At 49.7% G+C, this 16,151-nt stretch overlaps 1 protein-coding gene across 2 annotated transcripts in view; it reads right to left on the bottom strand.

The window, feature by feature from the left end:
- LOC143973742 (sphingomyelin phosphodiesterase-like) overlaps positions 1–16,151 on the bottom strand; it is a 33,097-nt gene that overhangs the window by 4,880 nt on the left and 12,066 nt on the right. For both annotated transcript variants that reach the window (XM_077474583.1, XM_077474584.1), the window contains exons 2-4: positions 11,939–12,702; positions 3,886–4,057; positions 3,282–3,358 (exon numbers count right to left, since the gene is read on the bottom strand). In XM_077474583.1, the coding sequence (XP_077330709.1) occupies positions 3,282–3,358; positions 3,886–4,057; positions 11,939–12,702 (1,013 nt within the window). The remainder of the gene's footprint in view (positions 1–3,281; positions 3,359–3,885; positions 4,058–11,938; positions 12,703–16,151) is intronic.

Raw genomic sequence — 16,151 nt, 5'->3', positions numbered from 1 at the left:
AGATTAGGGGGGTGGTCATGTCTGAGGGTACAGAGATTAGGGGGGGTGGTCATGTCTGAGGGTACAGAGATTAGGGGGGTGGTCATGTCTGAGGGTACAGAGATTAGGGAGGGTGGTCATGTCTGAGGGTACAGAGATTAGGGGGGGATGGTCATGTCTGAGGGTACAGAGATTAGGGGGGATGGTCATGTCTGAGGGTACAGAGATTAGGGGGGGGTGGTCATGTCTGAAGGTACAGAGATTAGGGGGGGATGGTCATGTCTGAGGGTACAGAGATTAGGGGGGGTGGTCATGTCTGAGGGTACAGAGATTAGGGGGGGTGGTCATGTCTGAGGGTACAGAGATTAGAGGGGTGGTCATGTCTGAGGGTACAGAGATTATGGGGGGTGGTCATGTCTGAGGGTACAGAGATTAGGGGAGGGTGATCATGTCTCAGGGTACAGAGATTAGGGGAGGGTGGTCATGACTGAGGGTACAGAGATTAGGGGAGGGTGGTCATGTCTGAGGGTACAGAGATTAGGGGGGTGGTCATGTCTGAGGGTACAGAGATTAGGGGGGTGGTCATGTCTGAGGGTACAGAGATTAGGGGGGTGATCATGTCTGAGGGTACAGAGATTAGGGGGTGGTCATGTCTGAGGGTACAGAGATTAGGGGGGATGGTCATGTCTGAGGGTACAGAGATTAGGGGAGGGTGGTCATGTCTGAGGGTACAGAGATTAGGGGGTGGTCATGTCTGAGGGTACAGAGATTAGGGGGGATGGTCATGTCTGAGGGTACAGAGATTAGGGGGGATGGTCATGTCTGAGGGTACAGAGATTAGGGGGGGGGGGGGGTGGTCATGTCTGAGGGTACAGAGATTAGGGGGGGATGGTCATGTCTGAGGGTACAGAGATTAGGGGAGGGTGATCATGTCTGAGGGTACAGAGATTAGGGGGGGGATGGTCATGTCTGAGGGTACAGAGATTAGGGGGGTGGTCATGTCTGAGGGTACAGAGATTAGGGGAGGGTGGTCATGTCTGAGGGTACAGAGATTAGGGGGGATGGTCATGTCTGAGGGTACAGAGATTAGGGGGGGGGGGTGGTCATGTCTGAGGGTACAGAGATTAGGGGGGGATGGTCATGTCTGAGGGTACAGAGATTAGGGGAGGGTGATCATGTCTGAGGGTACAGAGATTAGGGGGGGGATGGTCATGTCTGAGGGTACAGAGATTAGGGGGGTGGTCATGTCTGAGGGTACAGAGATTAGGGGAGGGTGGTCATGTCTGAGGGTACAGACATTAGGGGGGGTGGTCATGGCCATATGTACAGAGATTAGGGGGGGGGGGGGTGGTCATGTCTGAGGGTACAGAGATTAGGGGGGGTGGTCATGTCTGGGGGTACAGACATTAGGGGGGTGGTCATGTCTGAGGGTACAGAGATTAGGGGGGGGATGGTCATGTCTGAGGGTACAGAGATTGGGGGGGTGGTCATGTCTGAGGGTACAGAGATTAGGGGGTGATGGTCATGTCTGAGGGTACAGAGATTGGGTGGGGGGGGTGGTCATGTCTGAGGGTACAGAGATTAGGGGGGGATGGTCATGTCTGAGGGTACAGAGATTAGGGGGGGATGGTCATGTCTGAGGGTACAGAGATTAGGGGGGGTGGTCATGTCTGAGGGTACAGAGATTAGGGGGGGTGGTCATGTCTGAGGGTACAGAGATTAGGGGAGGGTGGTCATGTCTGAGGGTACAGAGATTAGGGGAGGGTGGTCATGTCTGAGGGTACAGAGATTAGGGGAGGGTGGTCATGTCTGAGGGTACAGAGATTAGGGGGGTGGTCATGTCTGAGGGTACAGAGATTATGGGGGGTGGTCATGTCTGAGGGTACAGAGATTAGGGGAGGGTGGTCATGTCTGAGGGTACAGAGATTAGGGGAGGGTGGTCATGTCTGAGGGTACAGAGATTAGGGGGTGGTCATGTCTGAGGGTACAGAGATTAGGGGGGGTGGTCATGTCTGAGGGTACAGAGATTAGGGGGGATGGTCATGTCTGAGGGTACAGAGATTAGGGGGGGATGGTCATGTCTGAGGGTACAGAGATTAGGGGGGGATGGTCATGTCTGAGGGTACAGAGATTAGGGGGGGATGGTCATGTCTGAGGGTACAGAGATTAGGGGGGGTGGTCATGTCTGAGGGTACAGAGATTAGGGGAGGGTGGTCATGTCTGAGGGTACAGACATTAGAGTGAGGTGGTCATGGCCATATGTACAGAGATTGGGGGGGGGGGGGGGTGGTCATGTCTGAGGGTACAGAGATTAGGGGGGGTGGTCATGTCTGGGGGTACAGACATTAGGGGGGTGGTCATGTCTGAGGGTACAGAGATTAGGGGGGGATGGTCATGTCTGAGGGTACAGAGATTGGGGGGGTGGTCATGTCTGAGGGTACAGAGATTAGGGGGGGATGGTCATGTCTGAGGGTACAGAGATTAGGGGGGGATGGTCATGTCTGAGGGTACAGAGATTAGGGGGGGTGGTCATGTCTGAGGGTACAGAAATTAGGGGGGGTGGTCATGTCTGAGGGTACAGAGATTAGGGGGGGTGGTTATGGTTGAGGATACAGAGATTAGGGGGATGGTCATGGCTGAGGGTACAGAGATTAGGGGGGGTGGTCATGTCTGAGGGTACAGAGATTAGGGGGGATGGTCATGTCTGAGGGTACAGAGATTAGGGGGGGTGGTCATGTCTGAGGGTACAGAGATTAGGGGGGATGGTCATGTCTGAGGGTACAGAGATTAGGGGGGGTGGTTATGGTTGAGGATACAGAGATTAGGGGGATGGTCATGGTTGAGGGTACAGAAATCAAGGGCAGGATAATCATGGCTGGGGGGGGGTACAGAGATTATGGAGAGATGTTCATGGCTGGGGGTACAGAGATTAGGGGGGTGGTCATGTCTGAGGGTACAGAGATTAGGGGGGTTGGTCATGTCTGAGGGTACAGAGATAAGGGGGGATGGTCATGTCTGAGGGTACAGAGATTAGGGGGGGATGGTCATGTCTGAGGGTACAGAGATTAGGGGGGATGGTCATGTCTGAGGGTAAAGAGATTAGGGGGGATGGTCATGTCTGAGGGTAAAGAGATTAGGGGAGGGTGGTCATGTCTGAGGGTACAGAGATTATGGAGGGATGGTCATGGCTGGGGGTACAGAGGACACAGTAGGGGGGTGGTAGAAGTAACAAGGGGCACAATACCCCTTGGCATGCCGTGAAGAGGGGTATGGGAGTGTGCTGGGAAATAACATGGGCTCACCTGTTGACAATCCGGTAATAGTTCCAGCTCCAGCTCTTCAGGCACAGGCCGGGGGGGATGTGTCCGATAATATGAACCTGTGACCAGAGAAAAGAGGAGATGAGCTCTCAGACCTGGGGTCACATCTCACCCGTGTATTCCGGGGTTGTCTCTGCTCTCACAGTCCCACCCTCCACCTAGAACTCCTCTAAGCCCCAATAACCAGATAATGTGCCACCAAATCATCATCTCTTATTTATAATATCACCGCATCTTTGTCAGGGACACATCCTCCTCTTCCGGGGTCCACCATGAATCACATGGGCAGAAGTGGACCTCATAGTCCAAGTCCCTCTACTACTCCGGCAGGAGGGGGGGGGGGAACTATCCCTTTTGACCCATTTAGCCTTTGACAAATCACTTTGCTGGGCAAGGCTGCTTCTCCCCATTGGCAAAAAAATCATACGGCCAAATGTCTTCGATCCTGGGGGCTGCACTGAGGGGCATGAAGAAGCATTTTCTCCAGGGAAGCCATGCGATTCCTTCTATTACTCTCCTAATCCCAGAAAATATGAGAATATGGCTTTAGATATACAATTTCCAGAAGACGGGAAACACTCCTCACCTTTTCATGGTTGTCCTCGGCCTCCTGCAGAATTCCCACCAACCACTGCAGCTGCCCAGCCGGGTCCGTGAAATTGATGAGGAGCCAGAAGTTCTCGCTGGCACAGTAGTTCATGTTCAGGGACACCAAACGCAGCCCGGGAGCGATCTTCACCGTGTAATACCCAACCGTACTGAAACACCGAGGTCAGAGGTCAGAGGTCAGAGACAAAGAGGAAGAGGAGAGCAGAAGATCAGGAGAGGAGGACAGAGACGGGATATGGAGAAACCTCAATCACCAGATATGAAAAGGAGAGGAGCAGGACCCTCATACCTCCTGTTCTCTATTAGATGTAATGATCAGGACCCTCATACCTCCTGTTCTCTATTAGATGTAATGATCGGGACCCCCATACCTCCTGTTCTCTATTAGATGTAATGATCAGGACCCTCATACCTCCTGTTCTCTATTAGATGTAATGATCGGGACCCTCATACCTCCTGTTCTCTATTATATGTAATGATCGGGACCCTCATACCTCCTGTCCTCTATTAGATGTAATGATCGGGACCCTCATACCTCCTGTTCTCTATTAGATGTAATGATCAGGACCCTCATACCTCCTGTTCTCTATTAGATGTAATGATCGGGACCCTCATACCTCCTGTTCTCTATTAGATGTAATGATCAGGACCCTCATACCTCCTGTTCTCTATTAGATGTAATGATCAGGACCCTCATACCTCCTGTTCTCTATTAGATGTAATGATCGGGACCCTCATACCTCCTGTTCTCTATTAGATGTAATGATCGGGACCCCCATACCTCCTGTTCTCTATTAGATGTAATGATCAGGACCCTCATACCTCCTGTTCTCTATTAGATGTAATGATCGGGACCCCCATACCTCCTGTTCTCTATTAGATGTAATGATCAGGACCCTCATACCTCCTGTTCTCTATTAGATGTAATGATCAGGACCCTCATACCTCCTGTTCTCTATTAGATGTAATGATCGGGACCCTCATACCTCCTGTTCTCTATTAGATGTAATGATCGGGACCCTCATACCTCCTGTTCTCTATTAGATGTAATGATCGGGACCCTCATACCTCCTGTTCTCTATTAGATGTAATGATCGGGACCCTCATACCTCCTGTTCTCTATTAGATGTAATGATCGGGACCCTCATACCTCCTGTTCTCTATTAGATGTAATGATCGGGACCCTCATACCTCCTGTTCTCTATTAGATGTAATGATCGGGACCCTCATACCTCCTGTTCTCTATTAGATGTAATGATCGGGACCCTCATACCTCCTGTTCTCTATTAGATGTAATGATCGGGACCCCCATACCTCCTGTTCTCTATTAGATGTAATGATCGGGACCCTCATACCTCCTGTTCTCTATTAGATGTAATGATCAGGACCCTCATACCTCCTGTTCTCTATTAGATGTAATGATCAGGACCCTCATACCTCCTGTTCTCTATTAGATGTAATGATCAGGACCCTCATACCTCCTGTTCTCTATTAGATGTAATGATCGGGACCCTCATACCTCCTGTTCTCTATTAGATGTAATGATCGGGACCCCCATACCTCCTGTTCTCTATTAGATGTAATGATCAGGACCCTCATACCTCCTGTTCTCTATTAGATGTAATGATCGGGACCCCCATACCTCCTGTTCTCTATTAGATGTAATGATCAGGACCCTCATACCTCCTGTTCTCTATTAGATGTAATGATCAGGACCCTCATACCTCCTGTTCTCTATTAGATGTAATGATCGGGACCCTCATACCTCCTGTTCTCTATTAGATGTAATGATCGGGACCCTCATACCTCCTGTTCTCTATTAGATGTAATGATCGGGACCCCCATACCTCCTGTTCTCTATTAGATGTAATGATCAGGACCCTCATACCTCCTGTTCTCTATTAGATGTAATGATCGGGACCCTCATACCTCCTGTTCTCTATTAGATGTAATGATCGGGACCCTCATACCTCCTGTTCTCTATTAGATGTAATGATCAGGACCCTCATACCTCCTGTTCCCTATTAGATGTAATGATCGGGACCCTCATACCTCCTGTTCTCTATTAGATGTAATGATCGGGACCCTCATACCTCCTGTTCTCTATTAGATGTAATGATCGGGACCCTCATACCTCCTGTTCTCTATTAGATGTAATGATCGGGACCCTCATACCTCCTGTTCTCTATTAGATGTAATGATCGGGACCCTCATACCTCCTGTTCTCTATTAGATGTAATGATCGGGACCCCCATACCTCCTGTTCTCTATTAGATGTAATGATCGGGACCCTCATACCTCCTGTTCTCTATTAGATGTAATGATCGGGACCCCCATACCTCCTGTTCTCTATTAGATGTAATGATCAGGACCCTCATACCTCCTGTTCTCTATTAGATGTAATGATCGGGACCCCCATACCTCCTGTTCTCTATTAGATGTAATGATCAGGACCCTCATACCTCCTGTTCTCTATTAGATGTAATGATCGGCACCCTCATACCTCCTGTTCTCTATTAGATGTAATGATCGGGACCCTCATACCTCCTGTTCTCTATTAGATGTAATGATCGGGACCCTCATACCTCCTGTTCTCTATTAGATGTAATGATCAGGACCCTCATACCTCCTGTTCTCTATTAGATGTAATGATCAGGACCCTCATACCTCCTGTTCCCTATTAGATGTAATGATCGGGACCCTCGTACCTCCTGTTCTCTATTAGATGTAATGATCGGGACCCTCATACCTCCTGTTCTCTATTAGATGTAATGATCGGGACCCTCATACCTCCTGTTCTCTATTAGATGTAATGATCAGGACCCTCATACCTCCTGTTCTCTATTAGATGTAATGATCAGGACCCTCATACCTCCTGTTCTCTATTAGATGTAATGATCAGGACCCTCATACCTCCTGTTCTCTATTAGATGTAATGATCGGGACCCTCGTACCTCCTGTTCTCTATTAGATGTAATGATCGGGACCCTCATACCTCCTGTTCTCTATTAGATGTAATGATCAGGACCCTCATACCTCCTGTTCTCTATTAGATGTAATGATCGGCACCCTCATACCTCCTGTTCTCTATTAGATGTAATGATCAGGACCCTCATACCTCCTGTTCTCTATTAGATGTAATGATCGGGACCCTCATACCTCCTGTTCTCTATTAGATGTAATGATCAGGACCCTCATACCTCCTGTTCTCTATTAGATGTAATGATCGGCACCCTCATACCTCCTGTTCTCTATTAGATGTAATGATCAGGACCCTCATACCTCCTGTTCTCTATTAGATGTAATGATCAGGACCCTCATACCTCCTGTTCTCTATTAGATGTAATGATCGGGACCCTCATACCTCCTGTTCTCTATTAGATGTAATGATCGGGACCCTCATACCTCCTGTTCTCTATTAGATGTAATGATCAGGACCCTCATACCTCCTGTTCTCTATTAGATGTAATGATCGGCACCCTCATACCTCCTGTTCTCTATTAGATGTAATGATCGGGACCCTCATACCTCCTGTTCTCTATTAGATGTAATGATCGGGACCCTCATACCTCCTGTTCTCTATTAGATGTAATGATCAGGACCCTCATACCTCCTGTTCTCTATTAGATGTAATGATCAGGACCCTCATACCTCCTGTTCCCTATTAGATGTAATGATCGGGACCCTCGTACCTCCTGTTCTCTATTAGATGTAATGATCGGGACCCTCATACCTCCTGTTCTCTATTAGATGTAATGATCGGGACCCTCATACCTCCTGTTCTCTATTAGATGTAATGATCAGGACCCTCATACCTCCTGTTCTCTATTAGATGTAATGATCGGGACCCTCATACCTCCTGTTCTCTATTAGATGTAATGATCGGGACCCTCATACCTCCTGTTCTCTATTAGATGTAATGATCGGGACCCTCATACCTCCTGTTCTCTATTAGATGTAATGATCGGGACCCTCATACCTCCTGTTCTCTATTAGATGTAATGATCGGGACCCTAGTACCTCCTGTTCCCTATTATATGTAATGATCGGGACCCTCATACCTCCTGTTCTCTATTAGATGTAATGATCGGGACCCTCATACCTCCTGTTCTCTATTAGATGTAATGATCGGGACCCTCATACCTCCTGTTCTCTATTATATGTAATGATCGGGACCCTCATACCTCCTGTTCTCTATTAGATGTAATGATCGGGACCCTCATACCTCCTGTTCTCTATTAGATGTAATGATCGGGACCCTCATACCTCCTGTTCTCTATTAGATGTAATGATCGGGACCCTCATACCTCCTGTTCTCTATTAGATGTAATGATCGGGACCCTCATACCTCCTGTTCTCTATTAGAGGTAATGATCAGGACCCTCATACCTCCTGTTCTCTATTAGATGTAATGATCAGGACCCTCATACCTCCTGTTCTCTATTAGATGTAATGATCAGGACCCTCATACCTCCTGTTCTCTATTAGATGTAATGATCGGGACCCTCATACCTCCTGTTCTCTATTAGATGTAATGATCGGGACCCTCATACCTCCTGTTCTCTATTAGATGTAATGATCAGGACCCTCATACCTCCTGTTCTCTATTAGATGTAATGATCAGGACCCTCATACCTCCTGTTCTCTATTAGATGTAATGATCAGGACCCTCATACCTCCTGTTCCCTATTAGATGTAATGATCGGGACCCTCATACCTCCTGTTCCCTATTAGATGTAATGATCAGGACCCTCATACCTCCTGTTCTCTATTAGATGTAATGATCGGGACCCTCATACCTCCTGTTCTCTATTAGATGTAATGATCGGGACCCTCATACATCCTGTTCTCTATTAGATGTAATGATCAGGACCCTCATACCTCCTGTTCCCTATTAGATGTAATGATCAGGACCCTCATACATCCTGTTCTCTATTAGATGTAATGATCGGGACCCTCATACCTCCTGTCCTCTATTAGATGTAATGATCGGGACCCTCATACCTCCTGTCCTCTATTAGATGTAATGATCGGGACCCTCATACCTCCTGTTCTCTATTAGATGTAATGATCGGGACCCTCATACCTCCTGTTCTCTATTAGATGTAATGATCGGGACCCTCATACCTCCTGTTCTCTATTAGATGTAATGATCGGGACCCTCATACCTCCTGTTCTCTATTAGATGTAATGATCGGGACCCTCATACCTCCTGTTCTCTATTAGATGTAATGATCGGGACCCTCATACCTCCTGTTCCCTATTAGATGTAATGATCAGGACCCTCATACCTCCTGTTCTCTATTAGATGTAATGATCGGGACCCTCATACCTCCTATTCCCTATTAGATGTAATGATCGGGACCCTCATACCTCCTGTTCCCTATTAGATGTAATGATCAGGACCCTCATACCTCCTATTCCCTATTAGATGTAATGATCAGGACCCTCATACCTCCTGTTCTCTATTAGATGTAATGATCAGGACCCTCATACCTCCTGTTCTCTATTAGATGTAATGATCGGGACCCTCATACCTCCTGTTCCCTATTAGATATAATGATCAGGACCCTCATACCTCCTGTTCTCTATTAGATGTAATGATCAGGACCCTCATACCTCCTGTTCTCTATTAGATGTAATGATCAGGACCCTCATACCTCCTGTTCTCTATTAGATGTAATGATCAGGACCCTCATACCTCCTGTTCTCTATTAGATGTAATGATCAGGACCCTCATACCTCCTGTTCCCTATTAGATGTAATGATCAGGACCCTCATACCTCCTGTTCTCTATTATATGTAATGATCAGGACCCTCATACCTCCTGTTCCCTATTAGATGTAATTATCGGGACCCTCATACCTCCTGTTCTCTATTAGATGTAATGATCGGGACCCTCATACCTCCTGTTCCCTATTAGATGTAATGATCGGGACCCTCATACCTCCTGTTCCCTATTAGATGTAATGATCGGGACCCTCATACCTCCTGTTCCCTATTAGATGTAATGATCAGGACCCTCATACCTCCTGTTCTCTATTAGATGTAATGATCAGGACCCTCATACCTCCTGTTCTCTATTATATGTAATGATCGGGACCCTCATACCTCCTGTTCTCTATTAGATGTAATGATCAGGACCCTCATACCTCCTGTTCTCTATTAGATGTAATGATCGGGACCCTCATACCTCCTGTTCTCTATTATATGTAATGATCGGGACCCTCATACCTCCTGTTCTCTATTAGATGTAATGATCGGGACCCTCATACCTCCTGTTCTCTATTAGATGTAATGATCAGGACCCTCATACCTCCTGTTCTCTATTAGATGTAATGATCGGGACCCTCATACCTCCTGTTCTCTATTAGATGTAATGATCGGGACCCCCATACCTCCTGTTCTCTATTAGATGTAATGATCGGGACCCTCATACCTCCTGTTCTCTATTATATGTAATGATCGGGACCCTCATACCTCCTGTCCTCTATTATATGTAATGATCAGGACCCTCATACCTCCTGTTCTCTATTAGATGTAATGATCAGGACCCTCATACCTTCTGTTCCCCATTAGATGTAATGATCGGGACCCTCATTCCTCCTGTTCTCTATTATATGTAATGATCAGGACCCTCATACCTCCTGTTCTCTATTAGATGTAATGATCAGGACCCTCATACCTCCTGTTCTCTATTAGATGTAATGATCAGGACCCTCATACCTCCTGTTCTCTATTATATGTAATGATCGGGACCCTCATACCTCCTGTTCCCTATTATATGTAATGATCAGGACCCTCATACCTCCTGTTCTCTATTAGATGTAATGATCAGGACCCTCATACCTCCTGTTCTCTATTAGATGTAATGATCAGGACCCTCATACCTCCTGTTCCCCATTAGATGTAATGATCGGGACCCTCATACCTCCTGTTCTCTATTAGATGTAATGATCGGGACCCTCATACCTCCTGTTCTCTATTATATGTAATGATCAGGACCCTCATACCTCCTGTTCTCTATTATATGTAATGATCGGGACCCTCATACCTCCTGTTCTCTATTATATGTAATGATCAGGACCCTCATACCTCCTGTTCTCTATTAGATGTAATGATCGGGACCCTGATACCTCCTGTTCCCTATTAGATGTAATGATCGGGACCCTCATACCTCCTGTTCCCTATTAGATGTAATGATCAGGACCCTCATACCTCCTGTTCTCTATTAGATGTAATGATCGGGACCCTCATACCTCCTGTTCTCTATTATATGTAATGATCGGGACCCTCATACCTCCTGTTCTCTATTAGATGTAATGATCGGGACCCTCATACCTCCTGTTCTCTATAAGATGTAATGATCGGGACCCTCATACCTCCTGTTCTCTATTAGATGTAATGATCAGGACCCTCTTACCTCCTGTTCTCTATTAGATGTAATAATCGGGACCCTCATACCTCCTGTTCCCTATTAGATGTAATGATCGGGACCCTCATACCTCCTGTTCTCTATTAGATGTAATGATCAGGACCCTCATACCTCCTGTTCCCTATTAGATGTAATGATCAGGACCCTCATACCTCCTGTTCTCTATTAGATGTAATGATCGGGACCCTCATACCTCCTGTTCTCTATTAGATGTAATGATCGGGACCCTCATACCTCCTGTTCTCTATTAGATGTAATAATCAGGACCCTCATACCTCCTGTTCTCTATAAGATGTAATGATCAGGACCCTCATACCTCCTGTTCCCTATTAGATGTAATGATCAGGACCCTCATACCTCCTGTTCTCTATTAGATGTAATGATCGGGACCCTCATACCTCCTGTTCCCTATTAGATGTAATGATCAGGACCCTCATACCTCCTGTTCTCTATTAGATGTAATAATCAGGACCCTCATACCTCCTGTTCCCTATTAGATGTAGTGATCGGGACCCTCAGTCTCGGGCTCTGCCTCCATATTGAGGGGCACCATGGGGTACAATGCTCTATATATAGTAGACAATCGGGATCTCACCTGAGTGTCTCCAGAGCTTCTGGGGAAAGCCATTCCTTCCACTCCTGGGCCATGGCCTGGTACAGCCAGCTGGAGGACAGGTTTCCATGCACGGAGGGAGGAGGGAAGCTATTGACAGGCGCACTCTCATGGTTGCCCACGGCAGCATAGACGGGCACTGGGCCCAGGTATTTCTTGACGAGTCCAGTAATGGTTCTGAGGGCGCCCAGCTGTTCCCCCCGGGTCTGCTCCCATATGTTGTGGGCCGGGATGTCTCCTGTCCAGTAGACCCGGTCATAGGGGCCACCGCTGGCAACATGACGCAGAAGAGACTCGATGGTGTGCAGAGGAAGGTCGCATTTGCTGTATTCCCCCCAGTACCCAGCCGACCCGTGTCCTTCTGATTGGCGGTTCCTGCAGCACAGGGGTTCCTTGCAGGTAATCGGACTCCCTGGGGAGTAGCCGTGATCCCAATGGACATCCGTCAGGAAGAGAACACGAGATACTGGAGACCCCGGAGCTGGTGGGACGGGAGGCTGTACGGGGGGTTTGGGCACAGCGGGCAGAGTAATATTCCAGTCCAAGCCTATGTCCCAGTGGCCGCAGTCAGTGCCCAGGAGCAGACCACAGATCTCAGAGGGGCGCAACACCGAGAGGACCCAGGCCATGATCATGTCCTGCTTGAAGATCTGCACTGCTTGCTTGCACACGCTGGGCTCCGCAAGGTGCAGAGCGTCACACACCCTCACCGCCAGTGACGCCACCAGATCCATGTTACTCTCCAACTGCAATGAGAGGAGAGAGACAGAGAGACGGGAGATTAAAAATGAATTATCCATAATGCCTTATCACATGACAGTGCTTGGGCCTGTGTCAATGGCATCAGATTGAGACTCTGCTGAGATCATTCAGATTTCATTGACGGGTGCATTTTTGAAGTTAACACCCTTCTGACCTGCAATTGATGCCCTCCTGACCTGCAGAGGAAGACCTCCTGACCTGCAGAGGAAGACCTCCTGACCTGTAATTGATGCCCTCCTGACCTGCAGAGGAAGCCCTCCTGACCTGTAATTGATGCCCTCCTGACCTGCAGAGGAAGCCCTCCTGACCTGTAATTGATGCCCTCCTGACCTGCAGAGGAAAGCCCTCCTGACCTGCAGAGGAAAGCCCTCCTGACCTGCAGAGGAAAGCCCTTATAACCTGCAATTGATTCCCTCCTGACCTGCAGAGGAAGCCCTTCTGACCTGCAGAGGAAGCCCTTCTGACCTGCAGAGGAAAGCCCTCCTGACCTGCAGAGGAAAGCCCTCCTGACCTGCAGAGGAAGACCTCCTGACCTGCAGAGGAAGACCTCCTGACCTGCAGAGGAAGACCTCCTGACCTGTAATTGATGCCCTCCTGACCTGCAGAGGAAGCCCTCCTGACCTGTAATTGATGCCCTCCTGACCTGTAATTGATGCCCTCCTGACCTGCAGAGGAAAGCCCTCCTGACCTGCAGAGGAAAGCCCTCCTGACCTGCAGAGGAAAGCCCTCCTGACCTGCAGAGGAAAGCCCTCCTGACCTGCAGAGGAAGCCCTTCTGACCTGCAGAGGAAAGCCCTCCTGACCTGCAGAGGGAAGCCCTCCTGACCTGCAGAGGAAGCCCTCCTGACCTGCAGAGGAAGCCCTTCTGACCTGCAGAGGAAGCCCTTCTGACCTGCAGAGGAAAGCCCTCCTGACCTGCAGAGGAAGACCTCCTGACCTGCAGAGGAAGACCTCCTGACCTGCAGAGGAAGACCTCCTGACCTGTAATTGATGCCCTCCAGAGGAAAGCCCTCCTGACCTGCAGAGGAAGCCCTTCTGACCTGCAGAGGAAAGCCCTCCTGACCTGCAGAGGAAGCCCTTCTGACCTGCAGAGGAAAGCCCTCCTGACCTGCAGAGGAAGACCTCCTGACCTGCAGAGGAAGACCTCCTGACCTGCAGAGGAAGACCTCCTGACCTGTAATTGATGCCCTCCTGACCTGCAGAGGAAAGCCCTCCTGACCTGCATAGGAAAGCCCTCCTGACCTGCATAGGAAAGCCCTCCTGACCTGTAATTGATGCCCTCCTGACCTGCAGAGGAAGCCCTACTGACCTGCAATTGATTCCCTCCTGACCTGCAGAGGAAGACCTCCTGACCTGCAGAGGAAGACCTCCTGACCTGCAGAGGAAGCCCTCCTGACCTGCAGAGGAAGCCCTTCTGACCTGCAGAGGAAAGCCCTCCTGACCTGCAGAGGAAGACCTCCTGACCTGCAGAGGAAGACCTCCTGACCTGCAGAGGAAGCCCTCCTGACCTGCAATTGATGCCCTCCTGACCTGCAATTGATGCCCTCCTGACCTGCAATTGATGCCCTCCTGACCTGCAGAGGAAGACCTCCTGACCTGCAGAGGAAGACCTCCTGATCTGTAATTGATGCCCTCCTGACCTGCAGAGGAAGCCCTCCTGACCTGTAATTGATGCCCTCCTGACCTGTAATTGATGCCCTCCTGACCTGTAATTGATGCCCTCCTGACCTGCAGAGGAAAGCCCTCCTGACCTGTAATTGATGCCCTCCTGACCTGCAGAGGAAGCCCTACTGACCTGCAATTGATTCCCTCCTGACCTGCAATTGATTCCCTCCTGACCTGCAATTGATTCCCTCCTGACCTGCAGAGGAAGACCTCCTGACCTGCAGAGGAAAGCCCTCCTGACCTGCAGAGGAAAGCCCTCCTGACCTGCAGAGGAAAGCCATCCTGACCTGCAGAGGAAAGCCATCCTGACCTGCAGAGGAAAGCCATCCTGACCTGCAGAGGAAAGCCATCCTGACCTGCAGAGGAAAGCCCTCCTGACCTGCAGAGGAAAGCCCTCCTGACCTGCAGAGGAAAGCCCTCCTGACCTGCAGAGGAAAGCCCTCCTGACCTGCAGAGGAAAGCCCTCCTGACCTGCAGAGGGAAGCCCTCCTGATCTGCAGAGGGAAGCCCTCCTGACCTGCAGAGGAAGCCCTCCTGACCTGCAGAGGAAAGCCCTCCTGACCTGCAGAGGAAGACCTCCTGACCTGCAGAGGAAGACCTCCTGACCTGCAGAGGAAGACCTCCTGACCTGTAATTGATGCCCTCCTGACCTGCAGAGGAAAGCCCTCCTGACCTGCATAGGAAAGCCCTCCTGACCTGCAGAGGAAAGCCCTCCTGACCTGTAATTGATGCCCTCCTGACCTGCAGAGGAAGCCCTACTGACCTGCAATTGATTCCCTCCTGACCTGCAGAGGAAGACCTCCTGACCTGCAGAGGAAGACCTCCTGACCTGCAGAGGAAGACCTCCTGACCTGCAGAGGAAGACCTCCTGACCTGCAGAGGAAGACCTCCTGACCTGCAGAGGAAAGCCCTCCTGACCTGCAGAGGAAGACCTCCTGACCTGCAGAGGAAGACCTCCTGACCTGCAATTGATGCCCTCCTGACCTGCAGAGGAAGACCTCCTGACCTGCAGAGGAAGACCTCCTGACCTGTAATTGATGCCCTCCTGACCTGCAGAGGAAGCCCTCCTGACCTGTAATTGATGCCCTCCTGACCTGTAATTGATGCCCTCCTGACCTGCAGAGGAAAGCCCTCCTGACCTGTAATTGATGCCCTCCTGACCTGCAATTGATTCCCTCCTGACCTGCAATTGATTCCCTCCTGACCTGCAATTGATTCCCTCCTGACCTGCAGAGGAAGACCTCCTGACCTGCAGAGGAAGACCTCCTGACCTGCAGAGGAAAGCCCTCCTGACCTGCAGAGGAAAGCCCTCCTGACCTGCAGAGGAAAGCCATCCTGACCTGCAGAGGAAAGCCATCCTGACCTGCAGAGGAAAGCCATCCTGACCTGCAGAGGAAAGCCATCCTGACCTGCAGAGGAAAGCCATCCTGACCTGCAGAGGAAAGCCATCCTGACCTGCAGAGGAAAGCCATCCTGACCTGCAGAGGAAAGCCCTCCTGACCTGCAGAGGAAGCCCTTCTGACCTGCAGAGGAAAGCCCTCCTGACCTGCAGAGGAAGACCTCCTGACCTGCAATTGATTCCCTCCTGACCTGCAGAGGAAGACCTCCTGACCTGCAGAGGAAGACCTCCTGACCTGCAGAGGAAGACCTCCTGACCTGCAGAGGAAGCCCTCCTGACCTGTAATTGATGCCCTCCTGACCTGTAATTGATGCCCTCCTGACCTGCAGAGGAAAGCCCTCCTGACCTGCATAGGAAAGCCCTCCTGACC

The sequence above is a fragment of the Lithobates pipiens genome, unplaced genomic scaffold (genome assembly GCF_037356315.1).
Source record: "Lithobates pipiens isolate NorthernLeopardFrog02 unplaced genomic scaffold, aLitPip1_a1.2 Scaffold_94, whole genome shotgun sequence".
In the NCBI taxonomy this organism is placed as follows: Eukaryota; Metazoa; Chordata; class Amphibia; order Anura; family Ranidae; genus Lithobates; species Lithobates pipiens.
This window is presented reverse-complemented; position numbering and strand designations above follow the sequence as displayed.